Raw genomic sequence first — 23,866 nt, 5'->3', positions numbered from 1 at the left:
TATCCCTGAATTGACAAGAAACTGAGACGATGACATTTTCTTAAAAAATAAATAAAACAAATCACATATTCTTGACAACTGAGTACAGAATTAATTCTACTCCCCTTGATAACCTAACCTGACTCAGACTCAAACCAATCTCTCTCTACATTTCTGTAATTGATGTTATTTGCTGTTGATATGGTCTAAGAAAGTTTTTTTCCCCCCATATGTAATTACTTGTCTTCTGCTTTTCTTTTGATGTTTATTTGATAAATAAATAAAAAGTCATACAAAAAAATCTCTCCGAGCACACAAAATGTGCAGTGCATCTTATGTGGACCATAGTGGCAGATTTGCACATTTGTCGATTTACACAACATTTGTTGGTAGACTGACCAGTAAATGAGAAACTACAATGTGATTCTGATGCTTTCAGACAGCTCAATCAATATTTGTGTTTCTCTCCCCCCCAAACCAGAAACTAGAGAAAGGCCATTATTATTTGTGACATCATCAACAGAGGAATCCTAGAGCTGCTTCTCTGGCTTTGAAGACAGTGAGAAATGTGTTCATAGTATACGCCTGGAAAATCACCCTGGCTACTGTTGCTTTGTCCAACTGTTGCTTTGTCATCTCCCATGTCACCGTCAATGGAGTGAGAACATCAAGAACATCTTGGCTCTCTTGTTTCTAGCTCTGGGGCATGCTAGTTCATCACAATCACAAATGAAGATAGGACTGCTCTGTATTATTGGCGATGACATTAACGTTTAAAGGTGGGTTTGAGTCTGAATCAGGCCCTACGTTTTTTTTTTTTTATCATCATGTGTTTCAAACAGGCCTCAAGCCAGAGAGGGATTGGACACCCACAGGCAAACCTCTGCATGGTAGTTCATTTGTTATTTTTTACCATCAGTCTCATGCGAGCCAATAAGGGGCCATCACATTCTTCCTGACATGGCGTTTTCAAATTGGACATAATTGCAAATGGCAAACACAGGAGTCACACAAGATTTAAAATATCATCGGGAAGTTTGAGTCTTTTTGTAAGTTTAGGCCAACACCAAACCGAAACCAAATGTGGCCACATGACACACTATTTAGTGGATTGCGATAAAGGACTGAACTTGTCCAGTACAGTCGACAGTCAGTCACCCCATTAGATCTACATGCATATACTGTATAAATGGCAAAGCAGGTGGTAGAAGCAAGCAGGCAGAGGTAGCAGGCAGGTAGGTAGGTATGTAGGAAGGAATCTGGAAAGGGTGACAAAACTGGCAACATGGGCAATATGGCTGCATTATTCGCACAGTCAAGCTAAACGTGATTCAGGGCGTGTTTGGGGGGGGGGGGGTCACTGGCTTCACAATCTCCTTTGACGTATTTACTTAAGACGGGAATAAAATCATTGACTGTGCGATATACTCTTTCAATATCAAGATGTAACAAAGATGTGCTCTTCATTCTGACTTCTTGGCGGCAACATAAAATACTAGTGAAAAGCTCTGAGCTATGCTGTCTCTAATGAGCAGAAACAGACAGTCATGACTGTATAACGCTGCATGTATAAAAGGCTCCATAATGGATGGTAAAATGTGTGACAATTTAAAAGCTTATAGTTTGCTTTAGATGAACATTATTGCTGGCAACTATGAAGTCAAGAAGCCATTAATGCAAATGTGTTCAGTTCCTACTTCCATGCCCCGCTTTATGAGACTACACATTTCTATGTGGGCTGCGTGTAATATTAAAAAGATCCTGTCATTTTACACAGTACACCCAAAATGTAGAGCTCACATGAAACTAGTATCCTGATTTGTAAAAGAAAGATGAAATCCCAAATTGTCAGGCTTTTGCAACTTTTAAACCTCAGCTGAACTCGTCAGCCTATGGTCCAGCAGAGGTGCTTCTTGATAAATCTGTCTTTACTCTCGTTATTGTCCAGTGCGGTAACTGGCCAAGTGTAACCAAGCAGGCTTGGCTGTCATTGGCAAAGCACCAAAACCCCATAAGCCTGCAGTGCTGCCTTAGCCTGGCTACTGGCTAGCGCTGCCTGACAATGCTGTTTCATCAAAGCTGCTGCAGTTGCTCTATATGCTGAGGAAATTACAACAAAACAGCTAGTGCAAAATATTAGACCAAGCAAGAGGAGTGGGAAGGAAAGCAAAGACCAACAGTAAAACAGAGTTAAAATGGATGCTATACCAGCACACGCACGCACGCACGCACACACACACACACACACACACAGCTCACTGACAAACTGACTTCTGTGTTTCTGACTGTTTGTCTGAACACTACTGCTTTTTTTTTTTTTAAGTGCAACAAAGCAGTCAAATAATCAGTAGCCATATTGCCCATTTCACCACATCCCAATCCCCCAGTGCATTATGGGGATCATCATTATTACTGAAACCAAAGCCATTAGCGTGGTGATTAGCCTTCTTAGCACACCCCAGTGGGCTTCCTGTGCCAGTGCAGATAAGGCAAAGGGCCCAACACCAGAGGCAGTGTCTAGGACTGGGACTGTACCATTGGCCTGCTGCTCCTCATGCTGCTGCTGCTGCTGCCGCTGCTGCTGCTGCCGCTGCTGCTGCCACTGCTGCCGCCGGAGCGTTTTGCGTTTGGCGTAATCGTGGTCGACTGGTGTGGCCGTGTAAGGAGGGGATGTCAGACCTGGGGCGGCGACCGACGGAAGGGAGGAGCCCAGGACATTTCCTGCGCAAACTGACGAACAGCGGGAGTCTTCGTCCATCATTGAGGGGGGCTTCTCCCTGGAAAGAATCAAGGACCAGAAAGATCCCGGATGAGTTTTTGGGGCCTTATGGGCAGTTGTGTTTTCTGATTGCTACTGGGTTATATTACGGTAGCTTACTTTTCGTGGGACCTTGGCAAGCTTGGCATGCTCTTCTCCTCCCCTCTGGCAAATGGCCCTAGAGCTGCCTCAACCAGCATACTGAAAAAGACCTCGTGCTCCAAGTCGGGCACACCAGCCTCAAGCAGTTTTAAGATGGTGGCACTCTGACGGAAATACAACTGGAGGGGAGATGTTAGAGAGAGAGAGAGAGAGGGTTATGGTCCAAAGGTGCATGTCTATGGATTTCATTCACTTCTCTTATAAATCACTGCATCAATGTGATACAACTAGAAAAACCCTTTGAATGACTAGCTCACCTCCAGGGCTTCCATAGCCAGGTCAGGAGGATTATGGTAATGGATTTTCCGGGGGTACCTAGCTGCCTCCTCATGCAGATAATGCGCTGCCTGTAAATAACAGGAGAGAGTGAACATAACTAAATATCCCGTACATAGATAATACAGAGGGAAACGACTGTGAAGCCATTTCTAAACATGCAGTGAATTCCTGAACATTCCCAGACGCTCCCCGGTCGGCCTGCATGTTTAGCAACAATTATCCGCTTTGAGCGTGCTCCCACAAGCGTGGAACATTACCAATCCAGCCTCTAGGACAAGGTCACTGGCAGAGCGGCTCTAGTTTAGCAGCTCCCAGCTTTTTTCCAGGAGCATGCCGTGAGCGGGCGGGTGGTTAAATGACCATTAATGTCCCCGTGCTATTTCATAATTTCATGAACGGACGTAGTTACGCGGCTGGATTATTTGGAAGACAGCCTAATTGGCGAGTAAACAAGTAAAAGTTGAATAGTTTATTTTCCTCCATCTGCCAGTTTGAAAGTGAAAATGCAAGGAGATGATACATTGGGCTAAGAAGAAAGGCACGAACGCTTAAAAAGTTTGGCGTTTTATGCAGGGAGCATTGCCGTGTAAAGAGGGCCTGAAATCCACATATACCTTTTTGTAAAGCTGCAGGTATTCCCGCGGAGGGTGTTTGCGTTTCTCTGCTATCTTCGCCAGCATGTAGTGGATGAGCCACTCTTCCTCATCACTGTCCCCCTCACAACGGGAAGCACCCTGGAAACACTGGGAGGCTGTCTCCAGCATGGAGTCTCTCCTCTCCTCCATCTGAAACACACACACACACACACACACAGACACACACACACACACACACACACAGTTGAGCCTTCGTGAGTGATCTACCGCAAGGGGACAGATCAATTTACTCTACAGCAAATTCACATGTGGAACAAGCAGAGGTGACAGGACGTGACATCTATTTAGCTCACAGAGGAGGAAAATCTGACACAAAATCGCGACGCAACCCAAACCGACAGCAGAGCAACAGACAAACTCCCTGCTGCCTGACGTTAACATGCGCCTCACCTGTTTAACCACTTCTGGAGGCAGCTCGCTGCGCCACTGCTTGAGCTGCCGCGAGGCAAAGGAGTGCAGGGCATATGATATGGTCCCATACTCGATCCACAGAGACAGGTTGGAGCTGTCTATCTCCAGGGCCCTCTTAAAGCAGCTGAGCACGGCCTGGGAGTGTTTCCAGATGGGTCCATCACTCTTCAGCTCGTTGGAGTTGAGCTTGTCCTGGATACGGCTGGCCCTGGCTAGAGCCATACCAGCCCAGGAGTCAAACCTGATGGAAGACACACACACACCATCTCATACGAGCCCAGGAGTCAAACCTGATGGAAGACACACAGACGGCATCTGCACCAATGCCACCAAGATGGATTCCACAACATTTACTGTACTTGGGAAAACTGGCTGATTCTGATTATTAACCTTCTGGAAGTGTAATACCAGAAAACAGACAGACAGACGCACATTTACACTCATATAAACGACGACAATGACAATAAAGGATATTGAATCTTGAAATCGGTCATGTTGTTTTGGCAAATCTTTACCGCAGAAATAAAATATTATGTTTTTTATGATGCAAGAAAATAGGGTAGAATTAACAAAGCATTTCCTTTCTTTTTCATCTTTTTTTTCCAGATTTTTTTTATCCCCCATTAGTGGTAATTTATATTTATCCTGGTTGCTGCTTCACCCTCTGCCGATCTGGGCATCCGAGATGCCTCCTCCGAGACATGGGCAGTTAGCCAGCCGCTTCTTTTCACCTGACAGAGGAAGCTTCACCGGTAGGACATAGCACGCGGGAGGATCACGCTATTCCAACCAGTTCCCCTCCCTCCGAACAGGCGCCCTTCACGACCAGAGGAGGAACCACATTAGCAACCAGGATATTGCATGTTTTGGTGAAGGGGTTCCTATATGAAGGAAACCCCCGGGAGGCACGGGGAGAACATGCAAACTCCACAGAAAGGCCCTTTTGACGGCGGTGGGCACTCGAGGACATGCGGACAGGCACGCATTCCTTCAGCGTTCACAGCGTCCCAGGTGGGAATCGACCCAGGACCTTCGAGCTGTGAGGCGACAGCGCTTAACACTGCACCACCGTACCCCCCTTCAAAGCATTTCCCTTCTACTACAGTATTTATACTGGTGTCGAGATATGAGCTGAAGGCCAACCTGTTGGGACACACACAGATGTCATGCATATAGAACTTGATGGCTTTGGACGGCTCCTTGTTCTTGAAGTGGTAGTCAGCCAGCAGGTAGAAGATCTCATTAATGATGGGGGGCGCAGGGGCACCACCCTCAGGAAGGCATGGGGCCTTAAAGAGAAACAAAATGCAACTTAAGTACAACTCTGTGACTTAATGGTCATGCATGACACCATGGTAACACAGACAGCTTAACTTAACATCCGCTCATTTTTGGCACGCCTAACTCTTTGGCGCTCTGCACTTTCGTTGTTAAGCCCAGTGACTGACCTTTGCGGTCGTGTCCTCGATGTAGGCTGCCACTTCCTCCATGGTGAGGGTGGGAGTGTCACTCGGGGGGGCGATGCCAGAGAATCTCCTCAGTAAATTGGCCAAGTCTGCAGACACTGTGCTGGTCTTGTAGCTGTCAAACTCAGGCAGCGTCTTAGGTTTGAAATACTGGAACATGAACAGGGTGTTGCTCCACAACAATTCAACCTGCAGTCCAAACAGAGATTGATTTCACAGGGAGATGTTAATGCCACACTCTAGTAATATATCACAGAGTGAAAAACACAGTGGCATAGCAAAAGGCTGGTAATGGGGCCTATTTATTTAGTCTGCTAATGTGTTTATCTAATGCAGAGCGACACAACTGCTAACTCCTGCTCGGCTATTGCATCCAGAAATTTAAACAAATGTTTTGGGGGCAAATTTTGCCCCCACTGTTTAAAAAATGGGGGCATTTAATTACACAATTTTGGAGGCACTTTAATAAGTAATAATTTGTGCATAAAGTTGCTAAAGCGTAGTGTGAACAATGTTTGTGTGAGCACGTTCTTTGTAGTCTTCTTCTGGCAACCAGCTTGCAGGTGTTGACTGTTTTAGAGATGGAAATTAAATTATTTGAAGGAAAATAAAATTATCTTAGTCTTGGGGGCAATTTTTGCCCCTGGATCATGGTTTTTAGGGGCATTCTGAGATTTCTTGTGGCATTTTTGCCCTTGCCCCTGGCTAAATTCCTACAATGATTGTTGTCCCTCCCTCTGTTGTCATTCTTCCATCTTCACTTCATAAAATACTCAAGGGTTCAATGAAAAAGCTGGAGGTGTTTGTGAATACATCTTCTTTAGTAGTTCTACTATGATTTAAAGTTCCAAACAGGAGCTTGGTCCTGCTACTTCCCTCCAGTGTGTAAGCCTGACACATTTTGATACAGACATTAACCTAATTAAAGCTCCCTAAAAGTGAATCAATTTGTTTAATGATGCACTGAGTTGTTTTGCGGCTCCTCAGGATCCTGTGACTTAGATGTTCAACCAGCTAACAGTGTTAGCAAGTGCACCCTCTCGCATTGTGCTACTGCACAATAATCGCATTAGTTAAGAGTGTCAGTCAGAATTGTAATAACACACAACTGTGGGAATGACAACCACCTAGTGGCCGGACAAATATATTGCAAAAACACAAGAGACCTGGGGCCAAGAAGGAGGCATGTCTTTGAACTGAAGCAAAGCCTCAAAGGAATGGAGAATGTTTTAGTAGTAGCCAGGCCAAACATATATTAATGTATTCTAAAGGAAAGCTTAAATTCATTTCATTTTGATACAGCTGTCATAGACTATTTTTTATGTATTTATTTATTTAATAGGCAATTTTTTTCAAGATGTGCTTTAGCAGTACACCTAATCGGGAGGAATGAGAATGGTACACGGATACTACACGTCATATGGTTACTGCAGTAAATGAAATCGCACATTGAATATTATTACCATATCATGCAGGTCACGAATATGACAGGAACAAGCTATGGCAGAATGACTGTGACAGCACGGATATAATTGTCAGGTCAGAAATGATGATGATGCACTGAAGCAAAAGCATGGATAGGGTGACGAGTGTTTAACCTGGGGAGAAGCGTGGTCCTCAAGGTAGCGGGCCTTGCTCTTCTTACTGGGGTAGGCATACAGGCAAAAAAAGCACTGCTCCAATGCCATCTCCAGCTCCTCTTTGTAGGGATGAGACGCTTCCTTTGAGGAGGCTGCAAGCTCTTTTTCCAGAACTTGAACCTACACCAAATGGCATACAGCTTGGTGAAAGTGCTCAGATATTCCATACAGAAGAACTACTATTGTAGCATCATATGACCTGCCTTCCTCCCAAATCCTCAAATGGAATATATATATAAATTCTCAAATGGAATATATACAGTATATATATATATATATATATATATATATATATATATATATATATATATATATATATATATACATACACTGTATATAGATATTACAATGTCATAGATATTACAATATGTCACTAGAAGTATAGGCAAGTAAACAATTACAATGCGTGAGGTGTATGTGTAATGCATGTGGGCTACTGTATGTGTGATTCATCAGGGAGATTCTAAGTTTGGATTTGAAATAATAATATAATATGCTTGTTTGGCAATATTGATACAAGTGTTCCATAGTATAGCACCTCTGTGATGTATTGAAAATTAGTAGTGCAACAGCAGGGGGAGTGAAGGTGATCTGAATGTCTTGTATTATGTGTATGTACATTCGAATTTTGTTGAAAGTTATGTTTCATTTCAGTCAATGCTGTCAATTATTTTGCAATTTTCCCATGTTTTCTCTGTACAATAAATAAAGCACTGACAAAACATACGAAGAAACAGAGTTCAGAATATTATCTTTTTGAATAAATGTAAGGCATATATATATATGTGCATGTTTTCAGTCGATATAACAGCACTCTCAGAAGACAATCTTGGTCCCTGGCTGCACTGAGGGCAGAACACGTTACTCGCAGAACTTTATAAATGACAGCACTACAACACAGTCCACATCATTACTTGAAACACACACACACACAACCAAAGCGCAACACAAGGGTCTCACATAAAACTTGAGGAGTGCACCGTCTGAGTTGCAGCACCAGGAGCGTCGGCCGAGGTACTCGTGGGCTGTATTCAGCAACATCAGGGAGGAGGGCAGCATGGGAGTGTCCGAGTCATCTGGGGATGAGACTAAACAGTATCACCCACCAGTGGAACAACTACCAAGACCATTGTCTTTGAGTTCCCCAGAAAAGCGCTATATAAAACGTATGTATTATTATTTATTATTATAAGTACTTATTATTATAAGCAGTATTATTATTTATTATTATAAGCAGTGGCCTTGAAGATCAGAACCCTGACACACCTTCATCGTCCCCTACAGACATGTGCAGCCGGAGCATGCAGTCAAAAGCAGCCTCTTCATGTTTGATGATGCGATGCAGGATAATCCAAGGCAGAACCGAGAAGAAATAAGGCTCCTTGGGATCGTCGCAAATAGCCATGCTGAGGTCGATCAGCTGGAAACAATCACAACAACACACTCATTTTACATCCCAGAAAGGTGGATTCATTCCTGTAGCAAAGAACAGTGTGGTGCTTAAGTACACGCCTGACCTGGATGAGGTTGTTAGCTAGTCGGGCCATGTTGGAGAAGCGAGGGACACTGCTGAGGAGCTCTGGCATTTGGGTGAAGCAGACCTCGATGCCATTCACCAGCTGTGCGATGATGTTGACCCACTCCTCTTTAGCAGAGGGGGAGCTGGCTGGGATTGAGTTGAGCTGCTGTAGGGCTTCGTTCAGAGCCAACTCGGTGTACTCCAGACACTGCTGGTAGTCCTTCTGCTTCAACAGCGAGTTCTATGCCACAGGGGGGTGGGGCAGAGAATGACAAAATGTCAACCATGCAATTCAATAGCATGGGCTTTCCAAAGTGATGGAGAATCCATGTATATTTATTGCGGTTATGATTTGTAGCATTATATAACCTGCAGAAGCATCAGCTGAGCGGGCCTCTCTGGTGCTGAGCTGACAAACTCCAGAGGTTTGCTCCTGTTGCCGTAATTAAGAGTGGGCTGCAACAGGCGCACAACAGACTGGAAGTCGCCAGACTCAAAGAGGCGCTGGATCTCCTCCAGAGACTGACACCGCTCCAGAGACTTCAGCCTCGTCTCAATCTATCCGTGGAGACAGAAGGGCTTTCATGAAACCACAAACAAAATAGCTGTATACAATATTGAATTAGTTTTCTAAAGTGTTCAAGCGTTAACATATCCTGCATAGTGCACTCCATAGTAGAGGTGGAATTGCCTCCTTTTTCCTTGTACAATGGTAAGGTTATTTGGAATAGTAAAATATGAAGAAAAAAATTATTAAACAAAAGTAAGCATATCATTATAATATGTAGGCATTGAGAATTCGATTGACAAAAGAAAAACACTTGCAACTTTATGCATCTATGGCTATGCATTTATCAGCCAGGAAACTGACCTCCTCTACTGAGATGGCTCCATCTACACGTAGGTTAGGCAGGTTGATGGTGTAATGTTTTCCCTCTGGGGTTTTTGGCTTGCTCTGCAACAAGCCTGTACACACATCGTAGCTCTCCAAGGCCAGCTCCATGTCCCCCTGAGAAAAGGCAAGGCAGCACACAGAGAAGCAGGCCATCTGAGGTGAACTCAAACTTGAGATGGCACAGAATCAACTGGCAAGCAGAAACAAATGGTAGAATAGAAACCTCACCTGAAGGGCCAAGAAGCGCGCCTTGAGCCAGTAGGCACGCACCATAACATCCAGCCAGTCATCTTCAAAAAGGTCCCTCTGGGAAGAACCTAAGGCCAGGAGCAACAGATCGCCCTGGAAGTGCTGCCCAGGGAACTCTGTGTCAGCTGTATCACTGCCAGCACCAATGCTGTTCATTCTCGATGACACTACAAAAGAACAAAGAAAGGTATAACAAGGCGACAGTAAACATGTAGTCCCCTACAAATGATGTGATCCCCCTCTCAGCTAATCAGCAAAAAATATTGTAATCGCAGCACCCCGTTTGGGCTAATCATTGTCAATTTAAAAATGCTATGCGAGTTTCAGACTATGGATTTGGATTTGTGATGATTAACAGATGGCTGTTGCAAGCCCAAGTCAAGACTAGTTCACTGGCACTTACCAGTCTTCCCTTTGCTGTGTGACCACTGCTCCAACTGCAGCTCCATACATGCTAAGCTCATTGCCAACATTTCCTGTATATGTAACAGAAGTAATCACTTAGATTAGAGATCACCATGGGTGCAAAATATGAGGCGCAATCTGACTGAGAACTATGTCTGGGCCCTTGGTTCTAAACACCTGAATTGGCCCTGGGAGTTTGTGGGACAGCCCAAAACTAGATCCTGATGTCCAGATCGAGTCCTTATAGCCCAGAGTAGCTGAGAATATGCAGATCAGCTGTCTTTCAACTTTAACCCAGGCCAAAAGCAACATGGGGTGCATGTAAAACAAACATTGCTCTTTCATAGGTGAACATATTGAGTTGAAGAATTATTCTAATAACTATGTTTTGCAGTGCTGAGATGTTCAGAACAGTCGTCTTCGCTGAGGTTTCCAACTAGAGAGAATTTAGATTTCTCCACTAGTGTTTCACTTGCAGGGACAGGATAAGTTACATTAACAGCAGCAAGCAACAACCTCTCCAACGTAATAAAGGGATTCCTCTTTGTTACTTTGTGTCTATCGTTTATAATGTTTGTTTTGGAGCCAATGATCCCCAAATAGCCTCAGAGCCCTTTAACATCTGCAACCCAATTCAGTTGGCTCATTGGCTCCGAAACAGAAAATGTTGCCATTGCCAATACAATTCAGTTCATCAGGAAGTTAAACAACTGTTCTTTCTGTCTTTTACCCGAATGTGTTGGTTGCTGCAGTCCCGAAGCAGAGGGTTAGGAAGGCCGCTGCTGTGCTTCCTCCAGGCCTGATAGACCTCCAGTACCACAGCAGTCAGCCCCCGAGGCCAATCCTCCATGAACTTCTGACCCACTGCTTTCAGGTAGCGCATCATCACGTCCAGTATGCCACCATTGGACATATTACTAAGCAGGAAGTTGTGAACATCCTGTTGTTCTGCAGAAGGGAATGCATAGTTGGTTAATAGAAGGACAGAAAAGACAACGTGCCAGTAGAGAAGGAAGCAACTGTCCATATACATATTCATGAGACAGATCCACTACATACCAGATTCCATGTATTCAATGGAGTCTAGAGGCAGACTCCCATGGAGAAGCCGTGCATCATCCTTCCCATTACACTGCGTCTCAAGATGACTCATGCTCTCATCATCATCCTCCGGATCAAATTTCTTTAGCCTAAAGGCAAACGGGAAATGGTCGTTAGTTTTTGAAAACGGTTCGCGGTCTGCTGATTATTTGGAAGCTTGTTTAGTGTCACTTTGACTTAACACTGTGGAAGGGGTTTGACTGCTTTCAACTGGGAAACTGACATTTTGGTGAAATAAAGAAAGAGATCTTAAAATATACAGATTTTCTGTCTTAATTTTGTGTGTGGACACACTTGCAAGTGTAAAAAGAACGGAATGGCTATTTTCAGCGTGTTTCAGCCAGCTTGCTAGGGTTAGAGTTACAGTAGTTATTTGAGAGCGACACACAGGGAGCGGAAAGGGATTTCCCTTTGCGCCGACTGAAATGGTCAGAGCTTGTTCTTCCAGTGAGTCAGACTACTTACTGCCTCTGTGTGTGTGTGTGTGTGTCACCTGCTGGCTGATGTGGGTAGTGCTATCACAAATTGCTGTGTGTCTGTGTGTGTGACATAGTCATGTCATCAGTGATGATGTCACCAGTGATGTCACTCAGGCAATTACTTCGTTCTTATGACATCACTGATGATGTCACAATGTCTATGAAATCACTGATGACATCAAAACTGAAGTCGTATTCTTTTGGCTGGCACTGGTCTTGACAGCTGTGGGGAAGCTAGCGGTGGTAGCTGGTGGCAGAAACACATTAATGAAACACCATGGGAGACAAGGCACAGATACCAGAAGCGATTCAAAACCAAGATGAAGTCATTCGGAAATGTAAGGCAGAGAAGGCGAGCAAAGACCAGATTGATGAAGAAGTAGCTAAACTGCTGGGGCTGAAGGCCCAGTTGGGAGGTGGTGATGGCAAAAACCAGTTTGTTCTCAAGACAGCCAAGGGAACAAGGGACTACAACCCCAAACAGATGGCCATCAGAGAGAGAGTCTTCAACACCATCGTTAGCAGTTTTAAACGCCATGGAGCGGAAACCATCGACACACCTGTTTTTGAACTGAAGGAAACATTGACGGGGAAATATGGTGAAAACTCCAACCTCATCTACGACCTCAAGGACCAAGGAGGAGAGCTGCTGTCCCTCAGATATGACCTCACTGTGCCCTTTGCCCGCTACCTGGCCATGAACACCAACATTACCAAAATCAAACGCTACCACATCGCTAAGGTCTACCGCCGTGATAACCCAGCCATGACCCGCGGCCGCTACCGCGAGTTTTACCAATGTGATTTTGACATCGCAGGTCAGTATGATCCCATGATCCCTGACGCTGAGTGCCTGAAAATCATCCACGAAATCCTCAGCGAGCTCGACCTTGGAGAATTCTGCATCAAGGTCAACGACAGACGAATCCTGGATGGGATGTTTGCTGTCTGTGGTGTTCCAGACGACAAGTTCCGCACTATCTGTTCAACAGTGGACAAACTGGACAAGATGTCCTGGGAGGACGTGAAGAAGGAGATGGTGAATAAAAAGGGCTTGTCGGAGGAGGCTGCTGACCAGATTGGGGAGTACGTCAGTATGCAGGGTGGAATGGACCTAGCAGAGAGTCTTCTTCAGGACAAGTTGTCCGAGAACAAGCAGGCGTATGCCGGCCTCACCGACATGAAGCTGCTCTTCAGCTACCTGCAGCTCTTCCAGGTGACAGGCAAGGTTGTCTTTGATCTGAGTCTGGCTCGTGGTCTGGACTATTACACGGGCATCATTTACGAGGCCGTGCTGACCCAGGCGGGAGTGGCCCCAACCCCGGTGTCCAGCGAAGCCCAGAACGGGTCACCGAGGGCCGCAGAGGAGGGCATCAGTGTGGGCAGTGTGGCCGGCGGGGGCCGCTATGACGGCCTGGTGGGCATGTTCAACCCCAAGGGCAGGAAGGTGCCCTGCGTGGGGGTTAGCATCGGCATCGAGAGGGTCTTCTCCATCATGGAGCAGAAGGCGGAGGCTTCAGCGCAGAAGGTTCGCACCACAGAGGTCCAGGTCATGGTGGCTTCGGCCCAGAAGAACCTATTGGAGGAGAGGCTCAAACTCACCTCTGAGCTCTGGAATGCTGGCATTAAGGCAGAGGTGATGTACAAGAAGAACCCCAAGCTGCTGAGTCAGCTGCAGCACTGTGAGGACACAGGTATCCCTCTGGTGGCCATACTGGGAGAACATGAGCTGAAAGATGGAGTGGTCAAACTGCGCACCGTGGCCACCAGAGAGGAGGTTGACATTTCTAGAGCTGATCTTATAGAGGAGATCAGGAAGAGGACCTCTGAGGTCTAGCTATTCCTGTTCTGCCTAGCGACAGCCCCAGCCACAACAACGAATTGGCTCAAACACACAGAAAAAGAAGAGTTCCTTAACTAGTCCTCAATAGAGTATGTAGCCCTACAGGACACATACAGCCAAACTCATGTTCATAGTCTGCTATATTATTATTATTATATGATAGTGTGTGGTGCTCTTTGTTTACGATACTTTCAAGGAAACGTCATACATCTACTGTACTATGAGGCTGTTTACATGTTTGCATTCAATTTAATATGATTTAGCTTGTCAAGTGTGTGAACTTGCTTTGAGTTTCAAACCACTGATATCGAAGAGTGGATGTTAATTGTGTTTGTGTGGGTCGCCGCCCTGTTGATGTGTTTGTGTGTGCCACCGGCCCTATTATATTAGTAAGATGACTGAGTGCCATGATTGTTTTGTGGTTGTCCATTTGTTTTGTCTGTACACTGCACAAAAACGAAGTTCCAGAAAATGAAGTAATATGAATGAATTTGAAGTGATGTGAACTTCTTTCTAACGAGCTATATTTGATTTGAGGTTACCTGGAGGGCAGATATTTGAAAAGCAGCTCCTGAAAATCTATCTTCTCTTCCTTCTTGCACTTTGTATTTCGAACACGTGCCGATCGCCGCTTGGCAGTCTCGCCACTATCTTCCATTGCACGTTTCCTCTTCGGCACTTTCTTGACTTTTTCTGTCAGTGAAGTATCTATAGCAGTGACTAAATGGACAACAAATGTCAATCAAAGTGATCAAACTGCATGACAGTCAAATGATGGATATAGTTACAAATATAACTTAACACAAAATTACACCCAAAAAGCAATTTAGTAATTTGCCTTTGCAAGCAACTAACCAACAAGGGGAGCAGTAGTGGTGACCTCTACAGTGGCCTGGCTGTGGGCGATCTGAGGCTGAATGCTGGGTTGGGGCACAACAGCTGGCTCGGGGAGGCACACCGGGGGCAGGGAGGAGCTGGGGCTGCTGCTGGGCATGGTGGTCTGGCCCGTGCTGATTGGGCTGCTTGGCTGGGGCAGGTTCTGGAGGCAGTTGGGGTCGCGGTACTCCGAGAGGTCAATCCTGCGGCCGAGACTCGGGCGCGGTGGTTCACATGTGGTCTGGTGTCTGTACATTGCAAGAAGGCTCTCGCCCACATGCTTCCACCTGAGGACCAAAACATTGGCTCATTTGTATTAGTTCAATTCTTATTCAAAGATATTACCAATTGACTCTGCTCAAAACTATTGGCACAACCAGAGAGTAAAGCTGGACAGCACTCACGAGAAGCAGCGTATGGGCTGAACCAGGACAAGGTCAGGCTTGGGTTCACGGTGAGAGAGAGCCTGTCTGCGTTTCCGTAGCTCCAGGGCCTCGTCTACAATGGATTGGCTTTCCTCCTCCTCCACATCCACATAGTGAACAGACATATCGCTGCACACGAAATAAACCAGAGTTTGTAAAACGCCAAAAAGATGGCTTCACTGAGTAAAGTATAAAGCTACAGCTACAGTAAATTGTCAAGACTTTCTAGCGCCGTGTGCCATTCGGAGCATGCGCAGTTGGGCATTTGTGCGCCACGGAACCCGTCCGCCTTATTACAGTAGTGAGATGGAGTTAAGGAATACAGATTGAGCGAGATTCACCATTTCATGAACATCTGCATGGTGTCTCTCTTCAAACAGGGCTGCTCCTCAAAGATCTTCTCCTTCAACACCAGGCCTTTAGTGTAACAGTGATCCTTCTCTAGGGCTTTGGAAATGAAATACAAACAGCCTGGGAAAATACAAACAGATGATGAGAGTACTGCCCTTCCAATATTTAAGGCATTTGCAAACTTTCAAAAGAACACTGGTAACGCAGCGAGAGGACACACAGCAAAGAAAGCTTATAAAGATGTAGGACATACAGCTGTAGTCACTGAGCGTGTAGAGAATGGTTATGAGGTTGTCCAGACAGGGCCAGTGGTCTGGGTTGCAATGCAGACCCTCCTCAAAGGCATGTCGGGCCAGAGGTATGCGCACCAGTCGCACAGCCACCTGACCAATCTTGTACCACATGTTCACATCAGTGGAATCCAACATAACAGCCTGGGGAAAGAACACATCAAATGGGATATGAACATGCTCTACAATGGAATTTATGTGGGTTAAGAAGTCATTTTAATTGCTAATGGACTCCCTCTACTTAATTTAAATTGTGTTGCTCAAAATAGTCCAACGTCATAGATACATGTATGAATAGACACTGGTGCTATTTTGGTATTTTGATTGATTTACCTCCAAGTAAAACTCCATAGCCGTCTCCAAGTCATCTCGCAATGCAGCCAAACTAGCCAAGTTTTTAAAAGTAGAGTATTTCAACATCAGCCCAGGATGCTTGAGACCCACTCTCTGATCATCCGAGGGCATGGCCTAAAACATTAGAGGATGCATCAAATACTGCATCAGACAAATTGTAATGCAGATTCATCTTATGTGCTGTCAAGAAATATGAATATAAAGACAGTGCCTCTGTCTGTATAGAGCAAGAATCATGCAATCAGACAACTGAAGCTGAATTTTGTGTTCTGAATTTGTAGTGGATCCTGATAAGAGGATCAGGCTTACGCTGTGTGACCTCTTTAAGTTACCTCTTTAAGCAGTGGAGTTTTGAGAAGTTCATGATAGGCCTTGGCTGAATCCTCAAACTTGTCATGTTTTTGAAGATCTAAAGCTTTGTGATATAAAGCAAAAGCCTCGGCTTCCTACAGACAAAACAAATCAGACGACAAAGGACAACAAACAAATCAGACAACTTATTTTAAGTACCCCTTAGTGCTTTTATTAAATAGAAGAAAGAAAATGTCTGAGTAATTAGATGTGGACAGTCTGTACCTGAGCCTCCTTAGTCTGACTCTTGTTACTTTTCAGCGGGTCTTGAGACTCATCAGCAGCTGTTGAAGCAGCATTCAATGCTGCTATCCGGATCTGGGGGAGAAAAAAATACATGAATGAAAAGAAGACAAAAACCTTGGCCAGGCAAGATATATATACCTCTGCTCAAGGAATGGTTGATTGCAAGGGGAGCTAGTAAGAGCAATATGGCTGCTAAAGAATAGTCACAAGTAACATGCATAACACACAGAGGATGCACTGGCTTGCTAAATAGGAGACCTTACCATTTTAATCTCGATTAAGCTGATCTTCCTACTTGAAGCTTAGCAGCTTTTCATGGCATCTGCAGAAATGTGTGGAAGCCAGTAGACTAGAGAGAGAGAGAGAGAGAGAGAGAGAGAGAGAGAGAGAGAGAGAGAGAGAGAGAGAGAGAGAGAGAGAGAGAGGGGAGGGGGGAGAGGGGAGGGGGGGGGAGGGGGGGATATGCCATTCAATGACTAAAATATAATGTTGAAAAATATATGCCGGTATATACAGAGGAAAATATATACAGGCTGAATATGGCCTTTTGAATGTCCAATATCACTGCCCTACGGCCTACGGAGACTAGCTTGGAAGCTAACATTATTGACAAGTCATTCAATTCCATTCCTAAAGTCTTCTGCTGGCTGTGATGTATGCTATATACCGTATCATAGACAGATAATTTGGACATGGTGCTGTATCACTTGATAGCATTTATCGTTACGATAGAGAAGTGTTTGGAACTAACCTTAACCTTAGCCAAATGTCACTCAAAACTTACAGGTTTAGCTCTGCAGCGGTACGTTAACCGATAGGTTAGATTGACAGCTGCCCCGCAAACAAACGAACAGATCCATCGCTGATGAAACACAGTAACAACTGTCACCTAAAATACCAATTTTGTTGGCTAGCCTAGCTAGCACGCTAACTCAGCTGGACAGCCGCTCGCCTCACCGGGTGACAATCACTTGTGAAGCTGAAACGACTTACCCTCATTGTAATTGCGTGTATACTGTGACTTTGACAAGACAGTAAACGGTGAAAAAACGAGTTCATATGGGGAAACGAGGCACGAACTAATTCAAAAACTTCGTAGCACCATCCTTTGTTGTTTTACGAGAGCATCACAGCAGTAGTTCTGCTACCCGCTCTTTAGTAAGGTTGTCGCTTATTGGACAATATATTGTGGGTGTATTCATGTGGCCAATCACCGACTTTGATATTTCGTCATTTTCGGTGAACTGCACGCCGCGCGCTGTCACAAAGGCATTGCATTTTTCGTTTGATCTAATTGGAACTAAAGTGAGAAAAATATTGCTCCTTCTGCACTTGACTAGTGGATATCTCTCATGTCTCTCTCTTTCTCTTTCTCTTTCTCTCTCTCTTTCTCTCTCTCTCTCTCTCCCTCTCTCAATTCAATTCAAAAATGCTTTATTGGCATGGAAAACATGTTTACATTGTCAAAGCAGGTGTGAAACAATGCACAGTAATAATATAACACTTACCATATAATATAATAATAACACAATTATAAACAAAAATGTAGCACAACTATAATGTTAGACTGTTTTAATACAGATATATGTAAACAGAGCTATGTAGGCTATTTCTATTTTGCAAACAAAAAAGTTATCTCTCTCTCTCTCTCTCTCTCTCTCTCTCTCTCTCTCTCTCTCTCTCTCTCTCTCTCTCTCTCAATTCAATTCAATTCAAAGAGGCTCTCTCTCTTTTAACCAAGATGTAATTTCTGTAAATCAGTAATGCAATCTGTCTCATTTACAGCTAGCTACATTTAGTCAGAATCATAGTCAGAATATAATTGTAAATGCAGTGTAACTTGCATGGTGAACAGACGACCACGAGGGGGCGAACTTTGGTTAGAATCTTGTAAAATTGTGCAAAGCTTAACATTATTTTCTTGAGTGAGCTGTTCTTTTTTATCATTAGAATGTTGGAATCATTGGAGTCTGGAAATGATATTGGCCTTTTTGAGATGAATTTGTTCGGTCTGTTGCAGTGTTCTAAAACATAAACTGCCATTTTATTGGGATATTTGGATCATGATGATATTTTAATGAATTCTCTGTCTTTACAGCTGACTGCTGACGCAAAATGGTGCAAAGCTGTGTCATTGTTGACAAAAGGCATCTTCCCCCGTGTCAGTTGGCACTGCAGAGGCACTATTCAAGGAGTTTGCACTGGTACATGACAGAGATGTCCTTTGTCAGGATTTAAGGTGACAGTTGATGCTTTTTCCCCCAAGGGGAACAATATACCGGCACATCAAAAATGTGTGTTTGTCCTCAGTGACCCTGTCTGTTGCAGTCCCTTGTTGCTCCAACACTTATCCCCGCCCCCTCCACCCCCACGCCCACCTCCGCACCCCTCCCTTCATCTCTTGGCACAGACTGGCTGGCTGGCACCATTATCGATTTCTTCAGTCAGCATGCCTACAAAAAAGAGCTTACGTCACAGTCATTACTGGCCCTATAAAAGCCAGAGTAACCTAATGCAGATTCCACTGTGCAGTCAAGCCGGCTTCATTCCTCGACATAGAGCAGCCTGCCTCGCAAGTCATGTCTTCCATTGGCTACGACCCCTATTTCCCTTCCTCCTACAAGAGGAAGGTGGTAGTCCGCAGTGCAGGATATGGAGCAGGTGGAGGAATAGGATCCAAGTCTGTATATTCCAGCCATTCTGCCCCACTAACTTCCTATGGCTCTTCACGCAGAAGTTATCCGACACACAGCCGTGCCATCTCCGGCTGCTCCTCCATGCTGTCTGCCGCTACCGCCGAACTAAACCTTAACCAGGCGGCGCAGGTCAGCTCCGAGTTCAAAACCTTGAGGACTCAGGAAAAAGCTGAGCTGCAGGACCTGAACGACCGCTTCGCCAGCTTCATCGAGCGGGTCCATGAGCTGGAGCAGCAGAACCGGTTGCTGGAGACTGAACTCCTGGTCCTCAGGCAGAGGCACGCCGAGCCGTCCAACATCCGGGCGCTGTACGAGCACGAGGTCCGCCAGCTCCGCGCCGCCGTGGAAGAGGCCCGTCATGAGCAGCAGGCCGCCCAGAGCCACAGGGGCCAGATGGAGGAGATGTTGCAGAACCTGCAGGGGCGCTATGAGGAGGAAGTGCTCGCCAGGGAGGAGGCGGAAGGCAGGCTCATGGATGCCAGGAAGGGGTCAGACGAGGCCGCCCTGGGCCAGGCCGAACTGGAGAAAAGAATCGGGACCCTGCTGGACGAGCTGGCCTTCCTGAAGCGCCTCCACGACGGCGAGATAGCGGAACTGCAGACCCAAGTGCAATACGGCGCCCAGGTGTCAGTGGAGATGGAGGTGGCAAAACCTGACCTCTCCGTCGCCCTCCGTGACATTCGAGTCCAGTATGAGAAGCTGGCACAACACAACCTCCAATCGGCCGAAGAATGGTTCTGCGGCAAGATGAACGTGATGACGGTGGACAGCGCCCGCAACACGGACAGTGCACGCAATGCCAAAGATGAGGCTGGAGAGTACCGCCGGCTGCTCAAAGCCAGGGATCTGGAGATTGACGCTTGCCGTCAGATGAACCAAGCTCTGGAGAACCAGCTGCAGGACGTGGAGGAGAAACAGAGTGCTGAGATCTCTGCACTACAGGTCAGAGATTGAAAAGCATTGATTGTGTTTCATTTAAACATTGGCCTCTATGATGAAACGCATACACACACAAACATCTTTTGACAGTTCCAATCAGTTTGTCTTGTAATCTGACTGTAATTGAGTGTTAATAATACCCAAAATGTTAGATTAGTTGAGATGCATTCAGCATCCAGCACCGTAATCGCCCAATAACATTCATTTCTCTCTCTCCTCTCTCTCCTCCCTCTCTCTCTCTCTCCTCTCTCTCCTCCCTCTCTCTCTCTCTCTACAGGACACAATAAGTCAACTGGAGGACGAGTTGAGGGCAAGCAAGAACGACATGGCTCGCTACCTGAAAGATTATCAGGACCTCCTGAATGTGAAGATGGCTTTGGATATTGAGATTGCAGCTTATAGGTCAGTGCGTTGTCAATGTCTGTGTTTTGTATATTTAATCTTCATTGTATAAAGGCTTTCTCCGAATGCATTAAAACAAAATTAACCATGTCATTTCCTTCAAATGTGTTTCTTAATCGATGTTAGGAAGCTGCTCGAAGTGGAAGAGAACCGTTTTAATGTGTCAGGACCGGGGTCCATGAACGTTTACTCCAAAGCCATGTACAGTCAGTTCTCCATGCACCCTCAGCTGAGCTCAGCCTCCCCCTACCTACTCAGCTCTCGCTTCCGCAGTTCACCGCTCTTCACAGAGGAGACAATATCTGCCAGCCAAGCAGTGCAGGAACAGGCCAGCCCTCCCCAGGAAGAGGAGGTGGAGGAGGTGGAGGAGGAAGAGGAGGAGGTAGCAGAAGAGGCGGGAGAAGAAAAGGAGGAAGAGGCAGAGGAAGAGGAGCAGGAGGGAGAGGAGGAACAAGAGGAAAAAGAGGGAGAGGGAGGTGAAGACGCAGACGCAGAAGGTAAGTTTAGTACTTCTTAGGGATGCACCATATTGGATTTTTTGCAGATATTTTCCAACTCTTTTGGCAGATTGCCGATACCAATATATATGCGCACATTTCCCCCCACCCAATTTCAGAGAAGATCCAGTCTCTCCTGTAGTGGAATTAACACGTTATTATGCCTACTCTTATCGTGATGGCCCACTGGCAGATGCAGACATAAATATAATGCTTTTCGAAATGTCTGGGCAAAATAAGAAAACTTCAACTTAGGTTATGTAAAACATGCCATATTTTATTCATTTGTGTAACATTTTCTTACAAACAAAACTGTAAGATTCATCCTACTTACACAGGCTTTGACCTAATATCGACCTGTCATATCGGGAGAAATGTCATATCGGGTCAAATCTTTACCCGGCCGATACCGATGACGTGCCGATATCATCGTGCATCGCTAAGTACTTGATTTGACTTGATTTGATTGCTATTCTCATGTCTGCTTGATATTTGTACTTGCATTGCTTGTTTGTGTGTGTGTGTGTGTGTGTGTGTGTGTGTGTGTGTGTGTGTGTGTGTGTGTGTGTGTGTGTGTGTGTGTGTGTGTGTGTTAGTAGCAGTCAACTAATTCAAACTTTTCTCCATTGCCCAAATGATGCTGCAACAGAAGAGGGTGAGGCAGGAGAAGCAGCCAAAGAAGACGGTGAGGAAGGAGGAGAGGAGAGCCAGCCTGCAGAAAGAGAAGAGGAAGCTGAAGGGGACGACGCGGGAGGCGAGGAAGAGGACGAAGACAGCAAGAAGGAAGGAGAGGCGGCGGAGGCTGACGTGAAAAGTGAAAAAGCAAAGGATGAAAAGGTTTAGATGGACATGCTGAATAAGGCCTGACAGCATAGGATCTGAAGGGTCTTGTCTTCTTTGGTGCTCTAATACAGATGTGTTCATCCAGTGCAAGGCAGATGAAAAGCTCTAGAAATCAGAGGGCAATAGTGTGGGTGGACACTTCCTCTGTGTGTCATCAATATGAGTGAGCCAGTGCATGTACGTGCGCACGCATGCATACTGTACCAGCAAAGAAATCAATCAATCAAACAGCTAATCAATGGAAGACAATAATATTATAGAGGACAGGATGTGAGAAGTGTCTGGAGTGCAAATTCAGCTTTGTGGACTTTTTCTTTGCAAATACCTGTGTGCTTTACTGTCACCAACATATGCCTATAAGACAGCAAGTATGTGCAATAGCCAGTTTGAAATGCCTTACTTCAAGTCCTCGCTAAGAGTGGAATTCACCATGTGCTGTATTGAACTCCAATAAAGCCTTGAAACACGTGAAACTAATGCTGACTCCAGGCTGTTTTATTCATTTAATCCTTCAAAAGGAATGTTTTCTCTCTCTCTCTCTCTCTCTCTTTCTTCATACATTTTCTTGATACACTGGAGCCAGGGGACTCGATTAAGAGTTGTCTTTATTTTATTTGTTTGTTTATTTATTTTTTATAAACATGCATGGTGTGCCTAACCTAGATTATGTTTAGGCTATGCATGGATGAAGAGATTAATTAATTAATTAATTAGTCTATTTTGCAATGTAGACCACATAAATATTTGCTTATTGTTGGAAGAGGTTGTTTCCTCTGAGTTACGATTACACCTTATTTCGTCTGAGTTTTGTTGTTAGTACATATTTAAAAAAAAAAACAGTGTAACTAATTTGTGATATTTTGGGGGGAAACTGCTGTGTCAGCCTGATTACCAAGAGTCAAATGCGAGTGTCTAATTCGGTTTGTTTGCATAAAAAGTGCAGTGAAGAAGGGCGTCTTGCCCCAAACGACTGATGTGGCAATAAATCTACATGGAGTGGAGTGCAGCTGTCCTGAAGTATTTTGTTACACATTTTCTGAGGATTCAGCACCCACATAAATAATTGAGGGTTGAGGGTTTTTTGTTCTAAATTGTTTTGATTTAAATCTCTAAAACCATTCACAACTGCAATAAACTGGTGAATCAAATAACATTAAGCGTAAATAAACAGCAGAAAATGATATTCAGTGTCCAAGGAGATATGTCTTGCTTTGACAAGGGAGATAGGGCATTTTACTCGCTATTAGCCTGGGGCTGCTGCTTTGCAGTCTGGGTTTGAACAAAATGCTCCTCGCTAGCCAGAATTTTAATGGGGGTTAATGGAGAAAGTAGGCTATGTGCAGCCAAATCGCCGTTGGTTATGGTTCTTGACAAGCCAGTCTGAGAGGGAGGGCTGCAGCAAAGCAGGCCACATCAGCAACTATATGAGTCATTTGAATTTCTTTCAGCAAAAGATGCCTTTTCCAGACCGATCGTTGAAATGAAATCCTAAAACTTCACCGTAGAGGCCTATTCAGAGAGGGCAACATGTTATTAAACAACTGATTCATAGCAAATCTGAAATATGACCCCTCAGATTTACAACATTAACTGCTTATGCAGCCTCCTTGGGTTTCTCTTGAATTGGCTAAATAAAAAGGGAGTGGAAGCACAATTAGTGTGGTGTGGTTGTTTTTTTTAAATCTCAAGTCAGCATGCAGGTCGTCTCTGTCACTGTGTGTGTGTGTGTGTGTGTGTGTGTGTGTGTGTGTGTG

The 23,866-nt window shown here is 45.0% G+C and overlaps 2 protein-coding genes and 1 pseudogene across 3 annotated transcripts in view; 2 read left to right on the top strand and 1 right to left on the bottom strand.

Moving 5' to 3' along the window:
- Positions 1-17,862, bottom strand: part of cabin1 (calcineurin binding protein 1) — a 54,538-nt gene extending 36,676 nt beyond the window's left edge. Inside the window, exons 1-27 of the mRNA XM_083644137.1 lie at positions 17,729-17,862; positions 16,999-17,084; positions 16,715-16,807; positions 16,471-16,584; positions 16,118-16,252; positions 15,748-15,928; positions 15,485-15,614; positions 15,123-15,272; positions 14,698-15,005; positions 14,385-14,562; positions 11,479-11,609; positions 11,150-11,367; positions 10,418-10,490; positions 9,994-10,181; positions 9,742-9,879; positions 9,240-9,428; positions 8,869-9,111; positions 8,618-8,771; positions 8,312-8,427; positions 7,310-7,471; positions 5,694-5,900; positions 5,389-5,534; positions 4,225-4,486; positions 3,793-3,963; positions 3,157-3,246; positions 2,858-3,018; positions 2,515-2,756 (exon numbers count right to left, since the gene is read on the bottom strand). Of these exons, the coding sequence (XP_083500263.1) occupies positions 2,515-2,756; positions 2,858-3,018; positions 3,157-3,246; positions 3,793-3,963; positions 4,225-4,486; positions 5,389-5,534; positions 5,694-5,900; positions 7,310-7,471; positions 8,312-8,427; positions 8,618-8,771; positions 8,869-9,111; positions 9,240-9,428; positions 9,742-9,879; positions 9,994-10,181; positions 10,418-10,490; positions 11,150-11,367; positions 11,479-11,609; positions 14,385-14,562; positions 14,698-15,005; positions 15,123-15,272; positions 15,485-15,614; positions 15,748-15,928; positions 16,118-16,252; positions 16,471-16,584; positions 16,715-16,807; positions 16,999-17,001 (4,183 nt within the window). The 5' untranslated portion in view covers positions 17,002-17,084; positions 17,729-17,862. The remainder of the gene's footprint in view (positions 1-2,514; positions 2,757-2,857; positions 3,019-3,156; positions 3,247-3,792; positions 3,964-4,224; positions 4,487-5,388; positions 5,535-5,693; positions 5,901-7,309; positions 7,472-8,311; positions 8,428-8,617; positions 8,772-8,868; positions 9,112-9,239; positions 9,429-9,741; positions 9,880-9,993; positions 10,182-10,417; positions 10,491-11,149; positions 11,368-11,478; positions 11,610-14,384; positions 14,563-14,697; positions 15,006-15,122; positions 15,273-15,484; positions 15,615-15,747; positions 15,929-16,117; positions 16,253-16,470; positions 16,585-16,714; positions 16,808-16,998; positions 17,085-17,728) is intronic.
- LOC310783307 (histidine--tRNA ligase pseudogene) lies at positions 12,277-13,836 on the top strand (annotated as a pseudogene). The gene has a single exon. The product of its transcript is annotated as a histidine--tRNA ligase pseudogene (transcript).
- Positions 17,863-19,314: 1,452 nt separating the features above from the next.
- Positions 19,315-22,221, top strand: neflb (neurofilament light chain b; the record flags this gene model as incomplete). The annotated part of the gene is made up of 5 exons (XM_083645387.1): positions 19,315-20,373; positions 20,648-20,772; positions 20,899-21,269; positions 21,919-22,083; positions 22,184-22,221. The coding sequence occupies 5 exons, from the start codon at positions 19,315-19,317 to the stop codon at positions 22,219-22,221; spliced, it is 1,758 nt and encodes a 585-aa protein (XP_083501513.1).
- Positions 22,222-23,866: the final 1,645 nt, after the last annotated feature.

This window comes from Poromitra crassiceps (assembly GCF_964638095.1).
Source record: "Poromitra crassiceps genome assembly, chromosome: 10".
Classification (NCBI taxonomy): domain Eukaryota; kingdom Metazoa; phylum Chordata; class Actinopteri; order Beryciformes; family Melamphaidae; genus Poromitra; species Poromitra crassiceps.
Note: the sequence above shows the minus strand (reverse complement) of the source record. Positions and strands in the feature narration are given on the sequence as shown.